This window comes from Coffea arabica, chromosome 3e (genome assembly GCF_036785885.1).
Source record: "Coffea arabica cultivar ET-39 chromosome 3e, Coffea Arabica ET-39 HiFi, whole genome shotgun sequence".
Lineage (NCBI taxonomy): Eukaryota > Viridiplantae > Streptophyta > Magnoliopsida > Gentianales > Rubiaceae > Coffea > Coffea arabica.
The window spans coordinates 47,169,064-47,190,842 of NC_092315.1; the positions used below are offsets into that span (position 1 = coordinate 47,169,064).

Genomic DNA, 21,779 nt, shown 5'->3' on the forward strand with positions numbered 1-21,779 from the left:
GATTTGACTGCAAATTAGAGTTTTAAATCTCGGCACTCAAAAGATGTACAGTAGGAGTAGGAGTTCATGATTGGCCAAAAAAAAAAAAAAAGAAGTGTGAATTCTAAATAAATAAATCAACATATTCAATTAAGGCAAAAGAATACCCCACATTTTCTTTATTACTAAATTGCCTCCAGCTATGCTAGAGCCAATCAGAAATCACTCAATGTTATACTGGATAATAATAAACTAGTAGTAAAGTTCTGTCTTTAATCTTCCTTTTAGGATAAGGTAAAGAGGAAATTGACTGCAAACTGTCAAAGGTGAACCATTTTTCAACTCTAAAGTCTGAACCATCCTTCCCTCTGAACCACCGCTGTCTTTCTCCTCAGTTCTCAGCATCCTCTGTGGCTCTGTCCTGCCCAAAGACCACCATGTAAAACTCCAATCACCCTCTCCCCTACCATTCCTCTCCTGCCCTGCCTGTCAGTCCTGTGACCCTTTCCCCCACCCCTTCACCACCACCACATCCCCTGCAGCAGAAAACACACATTACACAAACAGAGAATAAGAACAGGAGCAAGAATTTCTTCAGCATTCATTAGTCTGTTCTCAGCATTCTTCTTCTTCTTCTTTAAAATTTATCATTCTACACTCACCTACCAATCCCATTCTCAGTACTGTTTTCTCTTCCTGTTCATCCAATTACTCACTGAAAACTGCTCAGTGTATTATTACAACATATACTACTCTTAGAGGAGACAGCAAATCAACGTCCATCTTTGCCAACTGTTAACCATGAAACAAACAACAATAAGTTAATAACAAATCTTTCTTTTCCTTAGCTTTCCCTCTCCCTCTCTTTCCTTTGCAATGCTCAATGCAGAGCTGGGAACAGCCTCCCCTGCCCCCCCTCCCCCTCCTTCCTTCATCCTCTTTTCTTTACTCTCTTTAGCCTTTCTACTCATCTCTCATCATCAAAGCCTAAAGTAAAGAATTCCTAAACAAACAGATACTAAGGAGGAGAGGAGAAAACAGAGCTCGTTAATTAGAGACTTTCTCTAGCTAAAGATGATGACTTTTACCAGTATTAGTAATATTTTCTTTTGCATTTACTGCTGTTTCTTTACTTCTTTCTTCACCACAGCTTCCACCACCACCACCACCACCACCATTAGCCACCACTATGGCCGCCGTATCCTTCATCAGCCATTGTTCCCTGTTAGCCATTCTCTTCCACCAGCTCTTCCACCAACCACCCTACCTCAACCTCCTTTCCCCTCCCCACAGTCTGAACCTCAGCTCCAACCAAAGTACCCTTTCTCCTCACTTTCACCTCCCACTAATCCTCAGTCCGAAAACAACCCATTTTTCCCTTCTATTTGGTCTCCTCCGCCAGCTTCTTCGCCGCCTCCCCCCTCCGCTTTGTCAACTTTTCCGGCCAATATCTCCTCCCTCATCCTCCCCCATTCTTCCTCTTCCTCTAATAACAGGCCCATTTCTCACAAACTGATAGCTGTCATTGTCTCGGTATCCCTTGTCTCCACCGTCTTCATCGCCGGCATTGCCGCCTTTATCCTCCTCCACCACCACCGTCGCCTCCGCTACTACCACCAACACCAACGGGATTTCTCCAAGACAGACAGTCTTCGCCTTTTCCCGCCCAACGTCACTCCTTCCGACAGCACCACCACAAAAAACCCACTTCCGGGAACACCTCTGCCGCCACAGCTGGCCCGCCACACTCCTTCCTCTAACAGCTCAGAATTTCTCTACCTGGGAACTCTAGTAAGCTCCAGAGATGTTAAATATGAGGCATCTAATGTTCCTCAGAGCTCAGAAGATCACCATAATACTGTCCCTTCTTCAGCTTCAGTTTCAGCTTCACTTCAGTATCAACGGCTAGGCTCCCCGGAGCTCCAACCGCTGCCGCCGCTGCCACGTCAACAGCAGCACCAGCACCAGCACCAGCACCATTTCCACCAAGACTACAGAAATGGTGCTGCAAGCAACCTGGGTTCCGACGAGGATGATGAATTCTTCTCCCCAAGAGGGTCCACGGGGGAAAAGTATAGTCCTGTCCACAGCGGATCAGGTGAAAATCTCCCTAGCCCAGGTTCAAATTCACACCGTTATTCCACAAAATCCCATTCTTTGTCAAGTAGTCCCTCAATTATGCTGAATTTGAGCCCCAGGAGCAGTATAAGATCGAAATCGCCAGATTCCATGGTGAATTTTCTTGCCCCGCCGCTGTTCATTCCCCCGCCACCGGCCCGAGAACCAAGGGGAATGTCGTCGTCCCCACCATCTTCAGGGAATACCAAGAATTCGCCTACTCGAGTTTCGGATTATTCAGGGATAACTATGGAGTCTCCAGGGGAAAATTTGGATCTTTCGGGGAGGTTTGCTGGTATGAGAACAGTGCCTCCACCACCTCCACCACCGCCGCCACCAAGATTTTGGGATACTCCTGAGTTGAATGCCGGGCCACCAGAGCTGGTGGCTCCGTCCAGGCCGGTTGTGGGACAAAATCTGAGTAATGGGTTGGGCAATACGGAGGCTCTGGAGGGGAGAAATGAGAATGGTGTGAAGCCCAAGTTGAAGCCTCTGCATTGGGATAAAGTTAGAGCCAGCTCAGATAGAGCTATGGTTTGGGATCAGATGAAATCTAGCTCATTTCAGTAAGATTCTAGGATTTATCGAAAGCCTTTCTTTTATTTATTTATATTTATAATATACGTGTTAAAAGTATTCAATGATGACCTTTTTCTGAGTTTCGATCCTATGAAGTTTTCCAGTTTCAGGTAAAAATACTTTGTAGCTGAATCGTTTTCAACTTTGGTTGATTGGTTTTATTTTATGTTTCTAAAAGAGAATGATTCTTGATGGATACTTTTCTTTTGTATTTAAAGTGATCTATTCTTGCTTAAAGTGGATATTTGGACTTAATAAATAGTTTATTTTTGTGTACAATTGTTCTTTTCTCCTTCTAAGCATGTAGGATATGGATCCTTCTAAGCACATGGAATATGGATTTTATAGGTTGAATGAAGAAATGATCGAGACATTGTTCACTGCTTCAAATTCAAATGCGAGAGATGGCATAAGGCGTCCATTGATGCCTCCATTAAATCAAGAAAACCAGGTCCTGGATCCAAAGAAGTCTCAGAACATTGCCATCTTGTTGCGGGCGCTTAATGTTACCATTGAAGAAGTTTGTGAGGCACTTTTAGAAGGTAGACACAGAACCCTTTCCTTCGATCTCAGAGCATTTTTCTAATGCTTAAACTTTACATTCAGTATGCATCTGATATGATTCATTGAAATTTGGCGAGCTCACTCAAATTATGCCAACTTTTTGTTTGAAATGAGAACAATGAATCTGAAGCTGATGGTGTCCCTGGTTTAAGATTTCATTGGCATTTGAACCATATGCATGATTAGGTTAAATAGGTTGGATTGTCATCTTATGTTTACCTTAATGACCAGGATTTGCTGTCCTAGGTTCCTGAGTTTGGCAATTGCTTCTCTTCTGCATTTTTGTTGGCAGAAGATGGTAGGAGGTGGGCTATGGGTTGGTCATCTGTTGAACAATGTTAATTATGTAAAAGTTCCTATATTTGGACACTAGATTTAATTTTTTCATTTTGCTTACTAAAGTGCTTCAGAGTTCGTAAATTTGGCGGTGGCAGCTGGCGCAGAAAGTCGCTAGTTCCTTGCTTGTGGAAGCAGAAAATCCCAATCCAATGCCATTAGCGTAGTGTTTTAAAAGCCACAAACTAATGGGGTCCTAAGATTTTAATTTTTTTTTATTCATTGTATTAAGATTGCTTATCTTGCATGAAGTTTGTTTTGTGTGATACTGACTTCTTAAAGATACTGGGTTGTGAACCTTGTTGTAGTAGCTGGAAATCACTGCTAATGCAAAGTTTGATTGGCCAAATGCACCTCCTCTCTGTCTAACCTGCCAAAAAACTCTTTACTAATGAAATTTTCACCTGATTGCAACTGTAACTAGGCAATGCTGACATGTTGGGAACGGAGTTGCTTGAGAGCTTACTAAAAATGGCTCCTACAAAGGAAGAAGAACGGAAATTAATAGAGTTCACAGATGAATCACCACTTAAGCTGGGTCCTGCTGAGAAATTTCTGAAGGCAGTGCTCCACGTACCCTTTGCGTTCAAGAGGGTGGATGCTATGCTCTATATAGCAAATTTTGATTCGGAAGTCGAGTACCTTAGGAGGTCGTTTGAGACACTGGAGGTAAAGTTTGATCATCTGACTGATTTCTCACGGACATCTATTATCTGGAAATCATATTATCTTGGAGCTTTTATTTCAGTCCGTATTGGCTTCGGAAATCCTGCATTGTTACTTTTCTTTTCGCCCTTTGAATATAGTCGTTTTTTCAGGTATGTATTGTCAAGTGGTTATGGGAAGAGGTTAGCTAGATGATCTTTAAGGGTATCCTTATCATGCAACTTATGATATATGAACCGCATTCTGAAATCGTTGCTTCCAGTTGCTTTTATTGGTTCATACCTTTTCATTCCGAAGTGATAAAAGACAATCGTGTTTCTCTGATGACCTCAAAAACAATGGAAGCAGGAGCATGATCAGAGAAAAGAAAAATGAGAATAAATTTGTGTTTCAACATGTAACGATCCCTGAATCATGTATGAGTACGTGGCCAAAGATCAACAATTGAAAATTTGCAATGTTTATTCTTCTTCCCTGATTTACTGTTCTCAGAGTTCTTTTCATACTCAAACTAAAAGCAGAAATTCTTAATAGCAAACAATATACCCACATCTAACTTGGTGAGCACCTTACTGTTAATTGAAAGTTGCATCAACTAAGTTTGATTGTAATCTTATTGTTCAAACACTATCTGCTCATGTTACTTTGCAGGAAGCTTGTAAAGAATTAAGAAACAGCAGAATGTTCCTGAAGCTTCTAGAAGCTGTGCTTAAAACTGGGAACCGTATGAATGTTGGGACTAACCGTGGAGATGCACGTGCCTTCAAGCTTGACACGCTACTTAAGCTTGTTGATGTTAAAGGCACTGATGGCAGAACCACGCTCTTACATTTTGTAGTTCAGGAGATCATCAGAGCAGAAGGTTCTCGTCTTGCTGGTGCTCATCAGAATCAAACTGCTGAAACAGACCAGCAATACACATTGCAGAATGAAGTTGAATTTAGAAAGGTTGGTCTTCAGGTTGTTTCTCGTCTTAGTGGGGAGCTTAGCAATGTCAAAAAGGCTGCTTCAATGGACTCAGATGCTCTAAATAATGATGTTCTAAAACTAGCTCGTGGAATTACCGATGTTACTGAGATTTTGAAGTTAAACGAAGAGCTTCCTTTAACAGACAGTCGTGGAAAATTTTCTGAATCTATGGAAGGCTTTCTTAAGAAGGCAGAAGAAGATATTATCAACATCCAAGCCCAAGAAGGCGTTGCTTTGTCCATGGTTAGAGAGTTAACAGAATATTTTCATGGGAACTCAGTGAAGGAAGAAGCTCATCCATTTCGAATATTCATGGTTGTAAAGGACTTTCTTTCCATCCTTGATCAGGTTTGCAAGGATGTTGGAAAGGTCAATGAGCGAACTATTGTCAGCTCTGCTCGACAGTTTCCAGCACCAGTGAATCCAAGCCTTCCCCAAGTGTTCCCAGGATTCAGTGGACAGCAGCATAGTAATTCCTCTGATGATGAAAGCTCATCCTTACCTTAACTTTCGATCCCTTTCAGCAGAAATTTCGTCTCTGCTTGGTCCACTATACGATTTTAGTTTGTTACCTAAACCTAAAGGAGCTTTGCCTTGTGTGAGTCATTTAGCCATCTCCTTTTCATTTTCGACCTGTATAAATTGATGTAGAGGATTTTTAGAATTATTTCGTCCTATATGTAATATAGCCAGAAGTAATCATATCAATCAGGATATAATAATTTGGTAGTTTTGATTGACGAGGGCTAGCTTGTAAATCTCACCATGTTTTGTAATGCAGCATCTTTGTTAAACTTACTCTTGCAAGATTGTACATCTCTGAATCAGAGAAATTCTCGTATGCTGCTTTTCTTCTTTTTTCCTTTTTTAATTTTACAATTAGTTTTAAAAGGGGGGCCCGGGGGGGTGGAAGGGTGGTGGTATTCGAATTAGAGTTGTATACGAATCGAATCGATTGCGAGCAGTTTGAGTCAAAAATAGACTTGAGTTCGGTCAATATCGAGTTTGAGCTTGAGTATGATCAAATCGAACTCGAGATCGTACTCGAATTTAAAGATACTTAACTCGTTAGTTCGGGAATTGATTCAATTTTACACACACACATATATATATATATATTATTTTAATAGTAAATTAAATATATATTTCTAATATTTTTTATTTATTAAGAAAAAATATTATTTTATTTTTTTTACATTGAGAGGTCATCGAGCTCGAATATTTTATTTTTTAAAATAATATTTCTAATATTTTATTTTAAAAAATAAAATAATTATTTTTATTTTTTTAAGTTCGAACTCAAATTCGAATTTTAGTTTTATATTGAAAGGTCTTCGAGTTCAAGTTTGATAAAATTAAGTCAAAATTTAGATCGATTATACCAAAACTCGATTCAACTCGACTCGTTTGTATTGAATAAAGATGCACGTGTTGTGTAGTATTGTCAAACACTTGGCCTTTTTCGGCAGCAGTGTGCAATGAGATAATACCGCAGACATTCTCTTTTCACTGCAGACATTCTCTTTTCTCTAGGACTCTTGGATTTGTTGTCTCGGAATAGTCTTTGGCATGCGTATAGAGGACAATGGAAGCAAGTTTTTGTGCTGTCGTGGAGGGTGTCTCATTCTGAAGAATTGTCACTTACCTAAAAGACATGGCAGTAGATATATGATCAGTACGGTTGGCAGTCTGCATAACAATACTCACTGGACTGACTGTTAATTCAGAAAATGAAAGTGAAGGGAAGCTTAGTTATAGCTTGCAGTATTGGTGCTCATAGAGCAAACTTCTTGCCTATTCAAGCCGAAAGAAATTTCTATCAATCAGCAGTTAAAGAGACATTTGCATTCTCTACAGAAAAGAAATAATGGCAATCAACAAATTTCAACCCAATATGTCATAAAGAGATTTAAGTCTGCAAAACCAGGCATATTATTATTTACAACAGGTAACTCTTCACATCCGCTGTTCAGGTAACCCAGTTTTGCAGATCAACAATACTGTCCTAGTTAGTAAACATACCATCAATTTTATTCTTGGGATCAAGAAGGGACCTAAGTCTTGCTCATAAGCAACAGATTTTTATGAGCTGAACACCTACTTTTTCTCGGCATCCATACGTTCGATAACACGCTTTGCTTCTTCTTCAGTGGCGGGTACGACGTTCCTGATCTTCAAACCATCTTTGATGGCATCTGGGCGGACAGTGAATGTGAAGTAGAACTTGTTGGATACCTGGAGAGAAACAAATATCGCCCTATAAGCTCTCAACAAAATTAAATATTACCATGAACATATTACTGTGCATGTATCCTTTGGAGGAGAATATGTATTTGCTAACCAACACATAATGCAGTATTTCACTGAAGTTACTGTTTCTTTACTTAGTGTGAAAATTTAAGTTATTGTTTCTTTAATTAGTGTGAAAATGTAAGTGATGTAATCACTGGACCAGTAAAATGCTATATAAACTATTGATTGGGGCATCTATTTCTCAAACATGAGCATCCCCAAATGTCTTCTCCACTTCTCTTATTCATTTCCATTTTTGATTGCGTATTTGGTGACTTTAGATGCCCATCCAAAGAGAAGTAGAACAGTTGTTTCATCTCAGACTTGTTCCACAAATGTCCTATGGAGGATGAAACTACTAATACGGTAAATCAAACCCTTCTCATGGTTCACCAAAGAGGAAAAGTTGAGAAAATATGGCAAAAGTACAATTTAATAAAGTTTGACGAATGCATGGATAATTGACTAATGCGATGAATATCAGCTCAATTCTATTAATTAGAGAACTTACTTCACTAGATCTGAACTCAGGCCTTGTAACATGAGCTACAACTTCCACATTGATCATAGGCTTGTCTGGATTCTCAAGTTCTGTATACAAAACACATGATTTGACACGAAGAAAATTTCCAACATCCACCTGCATGAGCAGAATCATCTGTTAATAACTCATGAGCTTAATATCACAAGATTGTTAAGCCCTCACTAGCAATGCCAGCTTTTCAGGATGTACATCTAATATTCTTGGACTAGTTGGGTATTATGCATGGATTTATCCGCCTTCTTACAAGATATGGCCCATTGGCAGTCTCACCGAATTATTGAAGAATTAGTTGCTTTTTGTCTTATTCAGTATGGAATGAGTGGCAATTTTTCCTATAAGCTAGTTACTACTTTTGCACGATCAGTCAGTTAAGCATTTGATCAACACAGACACCATGAATATGGGATGGCTAGACTAGTACTTCTGATCTTACAATATATGAAACTATGTGACTAAAAAAATATCTTCGCCCCAAAAGACTAACTTTATCATGTGACCCAGCAGTAATAGACTTGAATATACAGGCTAATATTTTTATGCCCTGCAAGTTTCCCTGGTAATGCAAAAGATCAAACAAGAAGCAAATCCAAACCATGTGCAGTTTGATGCTTGAAGTTTGCTCACTCACAAAAAAGAGAGGGCCAGAAATGTGACCACAAAAGGATAAGTTCAGGAACATTCTGAATGTCAAAGAATAATGCTTGTGCTGGTAACCCACCATGAACACAGGGCACATGCAAAATAGTTACTTACAGGTTTTAAAAAATCAACGTGGTCAACTTCCACAAAGCGTGGTGCGGCACCAGCAAAACTATAGGCTGTGGCAAAGGCCAATTCAAAAGCCCTTCGCATTAAAAAGCCTCCAAAAATCCTACCATGAATATTCCTTTGTTGTGGTTGACAAATCAAAGAGTTCTGCAGGCAAGTATCCCTTATGAGAATGCTATCTCTGTCGGCCAAAGCTGGCATGTCACAAAAGACCCGTCCCTCAGCCAGCAACTCATTGAGCCTTTTTGTTTCCTCATCATTATCAATCCCTAGCCTTTTCTCTCCCCTCTTCTTTTTCCTAATTTGGTTCCTTTCTTCTGCCTCTTCCCAAAGCAATTTTTCTCTTTCAGTTTCAGGTGAGATCTGGTTTACTGGAGCTGATTTTCCAGTTCTGGAGTCGCGGGCCACAAAGGTAAAGTTTGCAGTAAGAGCCAATGAGTCTGATTGACTGGATGTCTCTGCAAAGAAATGGCTTACAATTTCAATCTACAGACAAACATAACAAGAGGATACTGAGAGAATAAGAAAACCAGTGATTCGTAACTGTTTCTTACTAAAAGAAACCACTCTATGTCTTATTTCTTAATTCTCCAATATGAAATAAGCTTATAATGGTCTCTACAGGAAAATATTATCCTATATGAAGAAGAAACCAGACAAAAATTTCTTATTATAAGACTGAGGTCTGGGCATCACGAGAAAAACCCATTGTAGGATATTTGAGACATTATACTCAGACAAATCGATGATTTACAATTACATTTCATGTACATTTTTCCTGCATAACAGCAACATATTGATGGTAAAATCAAATCATCAAGATGTCAGATGATATTTGGAATTGCCTAGAAAATGGATATAATAAAACCACAGCAAAAGAAGAAAAGATTTCCCTTTGAACAAGAGCAGTAAACTTGGTATTCATATTCAAATCATTCAAACATATAAAGTTTCCTTGAATATGAAAAACATTTGGTTACAGCCAAACATGTACACCACTGAGCTTAAACTTTTTATTATACTCTTACAACAGATATGTGATGCAGCAAATTTCAATTCTTTCTTCAGTTAATATAAAGTTTCTAATGGTCTGTGTTACAAAATGCACCAAAATAAACATGATGAGACATGAATTTTCAAAACCATAACAGTGCTACCTTTTCATCTGTTGCAACTGTTTTAACAAAGGGATACCCTGCAAGGCAAAAGATATTTCTACTAGAACTTCTCCAGAAAAATCACGAGAAACTTGGCAAGCTCGCACTAGAAGGAAAAGCAATATGGACATTACTTAACTCTCTTCTCATAATTAACATCTCAATCACAAATATCAACTTAATTACACTCTAATTAGAAGCAATTTGATTCCCATATTATAGACAAGCTTCTGAATTTGTCTAATTAACTCTTTCTGCTCCTGTCCCTCTACACTCTAAACACATCCATCCTTGTAATCAAAGACATGACACCTAGAAGTTTAATCCATAAGATATACTAAAAAGCTTGGGATTCCATTTTTCAGGATAAGCTGGAAATTGAAGTACTACATCAAAACCAAAAAGAGTATATGGCTGACAAGTGCGAGATTGTTTCTCACACATTAAATGAGAATTTGTAGGAGGAAGATTTTATCTAGATTGGGTGGAAAATAGAACAGTATTTCCAAAGAAACCTTGCGCAGACTGAGTTACTTCAAGTTGAATCTCCAAGGATGAACGCCCAACCCAAGTGACAGCCCCCACTATTGTGAGATCAGTATCAACACGAATTGGTCTCCTCAGAACAATCTTGTCCACAGATGCAGTGACTAGTAATAAAGGCATCGTAGTGCTGTCAGCGCTGGAACAATGCTGGTTCAGAAACATGTAATTTATGAAGTAAAATAATCTCAAATAGGAGAACAGAAACAAGATCACAAACCACGAACTGTCCAAAATCCATGTAAATCTGCTGAAGGGATATGAAAATTTCGAAATGCAACAATCAATAACATGAAAGAGCATAGCAGACTGGTGAAATCAACATTTTGCTCACCTGTATTTTCTAGAAAAGGATTTTACTTTTCCAAGGACACCTATTTAGAATTGTTCAACAGAAAAGTTCTGCATATCTCTTTCTTTGTGTCTTTCCTTATTATTTTCTTCTGAAAAATGGCTTTCATAAATGTGTTTCTGCTGATGAGTTTCATGAACTGAGTCAGGGGATCAAGGGCTACTAATATGCTTGAGGAATATGTTAGGTATTCTGAATCAATAAAATTTCTCTTACATGTATTTTAAGCCAAATCTAATCCAAAATACAGTAAAATGACAAGCAAATAAATAAGACACACATATGGACTCACTTGGTAAAGGAATGGTCATGACATCAACACTAGTGTTAGTGGTGATACTAAACAACAATCAGATGCAACTAAATGAGGTCTTATGAAAAATTTTCTACTCTTATTCTTCTAGCATGTTAGTAGTGATTCTGGAAAGAAATCATTCCGATTAGAATAGCTCAGAAAGCCACAAAATGGGGTTCGAAGCTGGAGTCACACCAAAGGAGAAAAAGGTCAATTGCAAGACTCAAACAGCCGACATAAGGAATGGATATAGGGAATTTAAACAAGACCACCAAGCCCCAAAATAGTGCATGATCAATGAACATTCCCAATCCACAATATTCATTTCAAATGGGATGACTACAGGAAGCAAGAAAACTACGCAATACTGAGAAATAGGCAAACATTATAACACGATGAACTACCAAAGTTTCAATTGAAACAACCAAAGCTAAATATATCACAGCATAACGCAAAATGGTGAAAACTCTAGAATTGGAATATGTCAGTATAAAGTCTCTGAAAATTAGCAGTCAGAAGTTTACACCTACAGGAGCCTCAAATTGAGCATCTATTAGCAACCAGCAAGTGATCTTGCTATAATAGAAAGATAACTAGAGAAAACAATTTTCAAGAGAAGCAAGATATGCACAATGTGACCAATGATTCAGCATAGACACATTTATTGTCAAACAACTCAAATATCAACACATTTATGGTCAAACAAATCCATTTTTCTGGATATTTTATTAAGCAACGCCCAGCATTTGAATTGATCAAACTGCAATCCAAACCTTCTAATGGTGAATAACTTTAAATAATCAATGCTTGCACAGGCCTAAATTAACACTGCAATTAAGCAAATCGAAAAATTACATTACAAATCAACCACTATCCTAATCATATTACCTTGAAGGATATTGTTCCGGCCAATGCATCAAGGTCCTCAACAAATTTTCCCATCCTAATCTCATTCCAAGGATTCCTATACTGTTCCCTCAGAATATAATCAGTGGAAAACTTATACACGATACTAGTCCTACTCTTTGATGGAGGCTTAGCGATCAACTCATTAGGTGAAGGGGCATCAGCTGCAACATTGTTAAGTCTCTCAAAAATACTAGACCTTGCTTCCCATAAGGCATTTGTGACAGGGGAATGGTACATTCCTGGCCACAAACTAATAGGTTTCCTCATTGAATGGCCTGCATCAATTGGTGCAGAACTCTCAAATCGTGGACTCATTGTTGAATTCACAGGGATTGAATCACTAGAACCAAACTCCATTGGTTTAACAGAAAAGGGGTCCGATGGTGCTGATGAAAATGACCTTTTCTGAGTAAATTTATAAAACATTCGATCAAAAGAGATAATTTTGAACATGGGTTCTGGTTTCCTGGATGAATTAACAAAACGGGTACAAGAAATTCCATCATTTAGGTGTTTTCCAGATTGGATACTGATGGAGGAAAAGTTAGTCCGAAATTTCAGGCCTGTAGCTGTAGGAGGCAGATTTTGGTCAATAGATGTGATTTTGTTAATGGGTTTTGGCTGTTTTGATGAACCAGTAAAGTTGGTTTGTGTGAATTCATGATTTAGGGGAGTTATGGAGGAAGAAGGAAGAGTTTTGGCGTGATAAAAGTGCAATCTTGGTGAAGCAATTGTTCTGTGAAACTCCATGTTGAGAAAGTAAGAAACCAGTGTGTGGATTGATCTTTTACCCACATCCATGCTTGAAACAGTTGGGGAGTTTGGTGATTTGAAGAAGAAATGAGAGATTGGCATGGTTGGACGTTTCATGGATTCAAAAGAAAGATTGAAGCTGATGAAGATTTCAAGATTTGTAAGGTTTGATCCGTCTTGCGTGGAAGTGTTCAAGTAGAAAATGTTAGCAAATTATGGCCAGTTTGGTTCAGACTGGTTGGGCTCTGAGCTCGGTAGCAGTTCGGGAGTATTTTGCATATTGGACAAAATGCACTTTTTATCCCCAATGATTGGGGTATTGGATAATTTTATCCCTAAAGTTTCGGTCAAAACACATTTCACCCTCTTAATTTTATAATTTCAACCAATTTCATCCCTAACGTTTTATACAAACATATTTCATCCTCATAATTTCATAAATTTGATTAATTAAAGGCAGTTGAATGATTGTTAACCAATTTGGATAGAATATCATCACATGACTAGCATGTCCAGTTAATGATTGTATAGCTAATACTTAATTCAGTCATTGATTAAATTATATAAATAATAATGAGTGTGTTGGGTCAAGAGATTATTTTTTTAAATTTATGATATGATGTATGTGAAACAAAAAATAGATTGGATGATAAATAGACAATTTGAAAAACATGAATATGATGCAACAAAATAAAATCTTGCAAATAAATGACAATTTAAACAATTCTTTTATTCACATTAATATTTTTCTCCAATTGGTTGCAATGGGATTATTTGAAAATTTTCTCCAATTGGCTATAATGGGATTGTTTCTTCTCCCCGACTTTATTTTGTCTCGATCTTTTTGTTCAATTTGTGATTAAGAAGAGAGTAATGTTGGTTGAAAATTTGTTATTTTTCTTAAAATAAGAAAGTGAACTAAAAAATAGTTTTTGAGATTTTTGTTAATCTATTTTTTTTTTTGTATTTTTCTAACAGGTATGCTATGGTCAAGTGATGATATTCCATTCAAATTGCTTGACAATCTATCAGTTGTCCTTAATTAGTCAAATTTATGAAACTATGAGGACGAAATGTGTTTGCATGAAACTTTAGGGATAAAATTGTCCAATACCTTAAGTATTGAGGATGCAAAGTGCATTTTTGCCTTGCCTTGCATATTTATCAAGTTTTACCTTTTTACTTTTTCTGTTCCTAACTTATTTATAGCCTTTACACATATTCTATTTAAATTTTTTTAATACCTTTTTTTTGTATAGAAAAATAAAACATATGAAAGTAGTTTTTAGTTATATTAATTTAATTTAGTTTAAATCTATCATTTTTCATTTACTAAATTCATGATTACGTATGTTGTTTGTGAATATAATGACCACGATAGTAGTAATAAAAATAGCAATTAGTATTTGTATTTGGATAAAAAAAATCACATAAACCAAGCTATTAATGCAACAGTGCAATCTATAAAAGGAAATTGCAGTGGAAAATTTACTTCTAAAGATCCATTGTTATCCCTCCTATCTCAAAACAATTAAATCCCAAATATCAATAATGTTTTATAATTAATACATTAGTGTGTCAAAACTAAAGCAATAGAAATAGTGATACTGGTTGGATTATGTTCTGTTTAAGTTTGAGGGGAATTTGTAGCTTAAACTAAGGAAGAACAAAAAAAATCATTTTCTATACAATTTTGCAAAGCTTTAATGTTCTCGATTCTAATAGTAGAAAAGAATTGATTTGTTTCTAGTTTATATAGAGATTCTTATCTTAGTTTTCAATAAATACCTAGGTAAGTACCAAAAAGGATATTATTCAAGAAATCACTATTGTATTGATCCCTTTAATGTCAAGCACTTTTGTAAAAAGATTTACGCAAATTGTTACGTTATTGTTAATTTTGCTCTTATAATTTGTTTGAAGATTTTCCCCCCTTTGTTTGCCAATATTCTACAGCTCTACATTAAGAAAACTTATAAAATGGCAATAGTGAAATAAAGATATTGGTTATTAAAAAAATATGAAAGTGTAATGACATGAATATGTGTAATAACTTCCTAGCAATGAGTCCACAATAACGTTTAGTTGACATACCATTAATGTGCTACGTTCTAATTTACTAAATTTGAACCATTTGAACTTATACTTGGTTTTTTTAAACCATAGCATTGCAATATTTCTTATGTTTGTAAACCAAAAAGGAAGTCTTTAATAATTCTGATTTTCTGTTTAATTATGAAGTGTTCGAACTTGCAAGCCCTTTTGGGGCTGCCAATAAAGTTGAGGACAAAATGATAACCAATATTAGTCCCTATGAATTTTAGCAAAACAATAAATAATTAATACAAGAAAACAATTTACAATAAATTGATCATCAATGCTTTAGTTATTTGAGCAAACTCCAAAAAGTAAAAATATAGGTTGGATAAATATAATTTATTTATGGAACCCATTGAAATATTATAAATACTGTAATATATATGTAATAATTTCTTCTTCTCACTTTTATTTTCTATTTTTCTTCAGTTGTAACTTGCAAAAGCTAAAAGCTAAAGCAAAGTCACCAAATGCCAATATTACCAAGAAGTAGACAATTTTGTTCACAGTATGATAAATAGAATAGAATAGAGAAACTTGGAGGGAAAATGTTGGACCTTCGCACATATGAGATGAACTTGGCTTTTATGTTTAACATCATTTGTTGCTTTTATGTTTAACATCATAGGGAATTTTTTGGTATAATTTAGATATTTACTACGATAAACAAATTATAAATGATTTATGATATCGTCATGAGTTGAATAAATTAGTTATGAAATAATAAAACCAATTAACTTATGACCAGTGGCTTTCATGGGTCAATAAATAGGTTGAGTTAATTTTGAAATTTCCTTGAATCATGTGAAGAAGCCTAAGCCCTTGCCACTTGGACTAAGCACAAGTAGGGCAAGGGATGGGAGCTAGAAGGAAAGCAAAAAGGAGGAGAAGGGAGGGAGAAGAGTCTGAGTAGTGGTATATTGTTTTGGATATTTTATAGAAAAATGATTTTTTCCGATGTTCTTAACAAGCTATTGTAATCTTATAGATTGTGTTTGAAAAAAGAAAAAAAATTGTCCTTACAAAGCCCTTAATTGTTATATATCTATAGACCTCAATCTATTTTTTTTTTTAGATTTTTGAATGTTTTTGATAGCTTAAAAATGCTTTTAAATTTTGAAATCCACCTACAAGAAGCGACTTTAAATCACAACATTACTAAAGAATAGGCACAAATAGGGAATCTCTAAAATCAAGGAGGTGAATTATCATTCAGTTTGATTCTGTTGCCGTTTAGTTGTAATCATAATGTCGCATAGTAAAAGATTTTCTTAAGTTTTAAGTCGCAATTGTAACTCAAGATAATCTTACTTTTGAAGTTACTTGAGTTAGACACTATAGTTTTTCATCTTATTACAAACTTTACACTCATAACTTCACATAAATTAATCAATTCAATTATGATACAGAAAAAAATTCCAATATATTCTCCTAATAAGCTATGAGCGGTGTAGAATTGCCAAATCTTAGTCCACTCCCTCCTCATATTCTTCCGGCTTTGCTTCAACTGGACTGCACTTGGATGCTTTCTATACACCAAAAAAGTTAAAAAAAAAAATACATGTTAGCATTGACCATGCATCCAGAAAGTATCTAAGAGACATCAATTCTAAGGAAAAGGTTTATGTGTATACATTTTCATATACACTCAAAAGTGATGAAACCCCGCTTAAGATTGAGCATTGGACAACTCTCACTAAAGAAAAGCACCCAAAATCATTTTCATTTCTCCATTTTAAACATAAAGCTTAACTTCAAACGGAAGAGTTAATTAATGTTGAGAAATTCAAGAACGAAATAAATAAAAAGAAAAGCATCTCGATTTTATAAACTATAACTCTACTCAGATTGTTTGTTTTTCTCACAAACTATTTTTTTTGTGGAGTCTACACTAACACACACCCAAAAAAAAATCGTAAAAACACTTAATCCATACAATTTCAAATACACTAAACAAAACAAGAACCAAAATAAATGGCTATTTGATATGACGATTGTAGCTAAGTCAAAGACATGCATACCCCTTCTAATTTACGCACCGAGAGAAGCCATCCAAACTAGAGCAACATGTTGTAAATCAATATAACTTTTAAAGCCTCATGCTTGTAATGCACTTGAATTGGCAATTTTTAATCATAAAAAGCATTCAACAAACGATTCTTTATGTCGTCAGTTAAAGTTTTATGCCTCAAGTAAATAACTCAATCTCTAAAATGACACCTGGTGATTTTTTAGCAACTAATCTTCAAATAAGTGCATTTTCTCCAATCTAGACGATACCTGCTATGTTCCCACAAGGGTATCAATAGAAATGATAGAGTATCTATCATCCAAATCTTGACCAGTGGATAGAACAAGAGGGACCACTTTTTCATCCAACCATTTCTTCAATGCTTTTCCATCTACAACCTAATAAAGGCCAAAAACTTCACTGCTCGCAATTTGCATCACAAGGATATGAATAAAGACAGTAAAAATGGCATACAACTTGTCAATTTTCCAAATTTCAAGTTTACAAGTTGCAAGGAACAAAATCCCAGCTAATCACATAAAAATTCATATTCCATTTTATAGAACTTTTAGTAGATGATAAGACCATTTGCTTCTTCCTATTCCACTCAATTCCACTCTAGAAAATGTAAACATCTTTATAATATTAAACATGAATAAAAAAAGGTTCAAACTATGTATCAATGTCAAAGTGATTGTCTTAGATCTTGCTTATCCCCTTCATCCCACCAAGCCCTCTTCACATCCTAATACTATCTAGAAATCAATAATTTTGTTAGATATATCTCACACCAAACTTAATAATGTCAGGAATCAAAAGTGTCCAAACAAGAAAAGGAAGCAAATTAAACAAAAATGAAATCGTCTATTCCAATTGTGTTCAGATATTTTAAAGATCTTTAGCTTAAAAATTATTTTTACAGGAAAGGAAAGTAGAATGTTGTTTGACCAAAACTAAAAGAATTGCGCAAGCAAAGTTCCAAACATCTAAATGTAAAGTGATAATTGGAATTTCAAAGAAAAAAATATAAGCACCAATGTATTAGAAGAAGCAGGTGAACATAGGTACTAGTTCACTACATATTTTTTCATGGCAACTAGGACATGTTTAGAAGGAAACAATATTAGTCCATGTTTAGAGAGTTCTCAAACCTTTTGCCTTAGAATTAGTCTGACAACAACTGTAACACCTTGTAATGCATCAAAGACAATAATATTATCTAGAGAATCTAGTAAGTGCCTTGCAAAATTTTTTCTCGCCTGAAATTATATCAGAATGCTTGCTATTAGTTTGCAAGTTGAATAATCATAGACAACCACAAGAGATACAACACGAAGATCTAACACGAAAACAAGTAGAGAAACATTATCTTCTCTGCTAATTTTCTGTATGTTGGGAGGTGAGCCTTCTCTCCAAAGATTTGCACAGGTAAAATCAAATAGATAAGGAATGCACTTTTCCTTTTTAGAGAAAATTTATCTCCACGAGAACTTGCTCTCGACCTCTTGTTTTCAAGGTATGGTCATGAGTTAGATATGATGGAGGAATATTAGACTTAAGCTGCTCAAAACTGATATTTGATATAATGATTATAATTGAATGACTGAAATTCACATGATGACCATCTTTATCGCTTAATCTTTTGTTAACGATGTTTGGAAGAAGAGCATTAACAATAGATTAATGGGTCCTTTCAATTTGTTGAACAGAATAAGACTATGCAGCTTCTTTCTTATAACCTCAGAAGCCATAAAAATCTGCATCTAGAATCTCGTCCTTTGATATAGTATATTATCATAGTCAAGAATAAATTAATGGCCACGACAAAGAGGGACAGAGTAACACTCTAGGCAGTAACGAATATACCTAGATATCTTTCCATTAGACTGCATCTTCGCATACTCCGACATGTCAACTTGAATTAGCATGCTAGCGTCATCGAAGACTATCTTAACAATGCATTTGGCTATTTCTGTCTTGCCAATACTAGAAAGGCCCAAAAAGAGCAACGAGACCCAATGGTGGTTATACAAGGATATAGGGTCAAGAGGAAGTCTCCTGGGACTGAGAAATGATATCACAATAGCAACAAAGATAGAGCCCTAATTGCCAATCCTCCTAAGCAATTTTTCTTTCAAGTGCGAGATTTGTACCTAGCCAAAAGTAGGTAGCATGGGGATAGAGATACAATAGATTGACTCACCACTTACAGGTGACATAACAAGACAAAAATGTAAATGATATTGTAGTGTCGCACAAAGAACGCGAATCATGCAATGCCTATGAAGTTGATAAAAGATGACTTCATGGACAAATGTGTCTTAACTAGTCAAAGTAGAAAAAGGAAAGATAGCTAGGCAAGGAGAAAAAAGGTACCTCTATAACATGATGCGGACGTACATCCATATATTCATTAGCCAAGTAATTACGAAGAGTTTGCTCTATCCAGATAGCAAGGCATCCAACTCCTGGATTGACTGGTAGCACATTGAAAAATCTTTCTCCATTAGGTTCATTGAAGAGAAACAGACAGGTAAATCAAAAAAACACTTCTTGAACAATTTGATGGCCAGAGATCCCAATTGAGATTGATTTTTCTCAGTTTCAAGCAAAGCAGGCTTCCACCTGTTGATAAACTTTATCAACATGCTTAACATTTTGACGTGATTCAAGTTGACTTGGGCAAGCCACGGGTCATGGGGGTTTTTCTTGTGCAATTCAGAACGCTTAAACAAACAACACGAGATAATATATTTCATTTATCCAGTTTCGTCTCATCAGCGCTGTAATTTATTTCATCCCATTGGACTTTTATAACTATTGCCAATCCTAGTACTCGTATAAGAGAGTGTCTCTATGGACTTTATCATAGAGTTGCCAAGATCAGAAGGGTGCACAAGCATACTTGTGGCCGTGGATCAATTGTCCAAGTATTTAGTATTCATATTCATCCTAAAAGAGTGCATAGTAGAAATGATGGTGAAACTATTCATGGGACACATCATCAAATATTGAAGTTTGCTAGCGTCTATAGTGAGTAAGCGAAACTCACGTGTTATGGGTAGATTTTGGACGGAACTGTTCTATTTGATAGGGTTGGAACTCAACATGTTAACAACGATACATGCATAAATAGATTGGCAGATAGAATAAGTCAATAATGTGCTAAAAGTGTAGTTCTGGCACTATATAGTTGTGAATTGAGCCGACTGGACAAAGATGATAGATATTGCCCAATTTTACATCAATCTGTAATAAAATGAGAGTATCGGTAAAAGTTCGTTTGAAACCTATTAGATTTTCATCGGACGACCCCAAAGAATATTGATAGTAAGTACAAGGATCCAAAACCTCCCGCATTTAGATTTACCAAGGATTGGTAAGAACGAGTGAAAATGGCCAAGTTGTACTTGGAGAAGATCTAACAGTGAATGAAAAAGTAGGTTGATTTTAAATGTACATTTCGCGAGTTCAAGAAAGGGGACCAAGTGTAGTTAAAGTTCTACAAACACAGATGCATTTTTGGGGTGCATGTGGATCTCATGAGGCGACATGAAGGATTACTTACCATGCTAAAGAAGATTAGAAATGTGATCTACAAAGTGGAATTGTTTAATGCTCTATTCCAATTTCACCATATCTTTCATGTTAGTATACTCAAATCATTCTACAAGGACCCGCATAACCCATCAAGGAATGTGTCAGTAAGGGCACACGTAGATTGTTAGGGGAGAGCATGATAAGGTCGCTAATAAGATTCTATCTAATTGTATTATTCTTCACAAGAACTGTGCGCCATTGATAGAGTATTTGGTGTGATGACGTGACCTACTGGAGATCAAGATAAGTTGGGAGTCGGCTGAAAATTTATGGTAGTTTGTGGAGCTTGTATAAGGATGTAAAGACCCTTGATGTCTTGTTTAAGTGAGGGAGGATAACATGTCCGTACGTATTCGTCCTGCAGTCGGCCAGACATGCATTACTACTTATAAGGGAATCAGTAAAAAATTACAATCGGTAATAAAGACATAGTCTTCTACAGTGAACAAATAGGAGGTCATGAAGACTTCTTAAAATATTTTGGTAGGTTGTAACAAGTTTTATAAACTTTTGAAGTGTTCTAAACTATTTAAAAATCTTGAAAAATAGTCTAGAACTTGTATATAAGAGACTTGTTTTGTGTAAAAATGTTCTAAAGACTAAGTGTAAAGAGTTAGGGGGTGCTCGTTTCACAGATTGGAATCGAAAATAGAAATGAAATCATGGACTCTGGTTTTGGAATTAAACTTTTCATTCCAATATCTTAGCTTGGTTCACACACTGGAATTAGCATCATTCCAATTCCTGATGCTTGGTTTGATGAGTGTTTCAGAATTAAATGCAATTAAATTTCAAATTTATCCTTGATATAAAAATTATTATAAAATAAAAAATACACATACAACAAATTAACATCTCCATAATTGTAACTACAATAGTTAGTTGATTTTTGATAAAAGTTAAAAAAATCATAAACCATAAGAAAAATTAACACCAAAAAATAAATATAGTAGTTGTATTAACAAGTCGTTTGTGGTTTCTACATTAGACAATGATATGAAATAGAAGATCTCTCCTTACATATATAAACAAAAGAAGGAGACTCAAATGAAAAAATCTAATCATACAAAATACAAACCAATGGTCTAAACCAGTCAAGAGTGCCACTCAATATCCACAATCTCCAAAAGACTAATCATATAACCATCTAACAACCACCATAACAAAAAGAAATTGTCACCAAATCATCACTTTCCAACTATAAATAATTTTTACTTCAGTGAGTAGATGGAGGATAAAGGAGGTTA

At 35.8% G+C, this 21,779-nt stretch overlaps 2 protein-coding genes and 1 long non-coding RNA gene across 3 annotated transcripts; 1 reads left to right on the forward strand and 2 right to left on the reverse strand.

The window, feature by feature from the left end:
* Nucleotides 1–326: 326 nt before the first annotated feature.
* On the forward strand, nucleotides 327–6,009 carry LOC113736975 (formin-like protein 2). Its single transcript, XM_027264207.2, has 4 exons — nucleotides 327–2,663; nucleotides 3,025–3,218; nucleotides 4,001–4,245; nucleotides 4,894–6,009. Exons 1-4 carry the CDS (start codon nucleotides 1,054–1,056, stop codon nucleotides 5,716–5,718), a joined length of 2,874 nt encoding a protein of 957 aa, XP_027120008.1. The 5' UTR covers nucleotides 327–1,053; the 3' UTR covers nucleotides 5,719–6,009.
* A 590-nt stretch (nucleotides 6,010–6,599) lies between these two features.
* Nucleotides 6,600–13,079, reverse strand: LOC113736976 (acyl-coenzyme A thioesterase 2, chloroplastic). The gene is made up of 6 exons (XM_027264208.2): nucleotides 12,051–13,079; nucleotides 10,488–10,665; nucleotides 8,801–9,273; nucleotides 8,015–8,143; nucleotides 7,313–7,446; nucleotides 6,600–6,856 (listed from the first exon to the last, which is right to left on the reverse strand). Exons 1-6 carry the CDS (start codon nucleotides 12,939–12,941, stop codon nucleotides 6,853–6,855), a joined length of 1,809 nt encoding a protein of 602 aa, XP_027120009.2. The 5' UTR covers nucleotides 12,942–13,079; the 3' UTR covers nucleotides 6,600–6,852.
* A 3,165-nt stretch (nucleotides 13,080–16,244) lies between these two features.
* LOC140038318 (uncharacterized) lies at nucleotides 16,245–19,411 on the reverse strand. The gene is made up of 3 exons (XR_011842149.1): nucleotides 19,309–19,411; nucleotides 17,202–17,330; nucleotides 16,245–16,450 (listed from the first exon to the last, which is right to left on the reverse strand). It is a non-coding gene; the product is annotated as an uncharacterized lncRNA (long non-coding RNA).
* Between the last annotated feature and the right edge of the window lie 2,368 nt (nucleotides 19,412–21,779).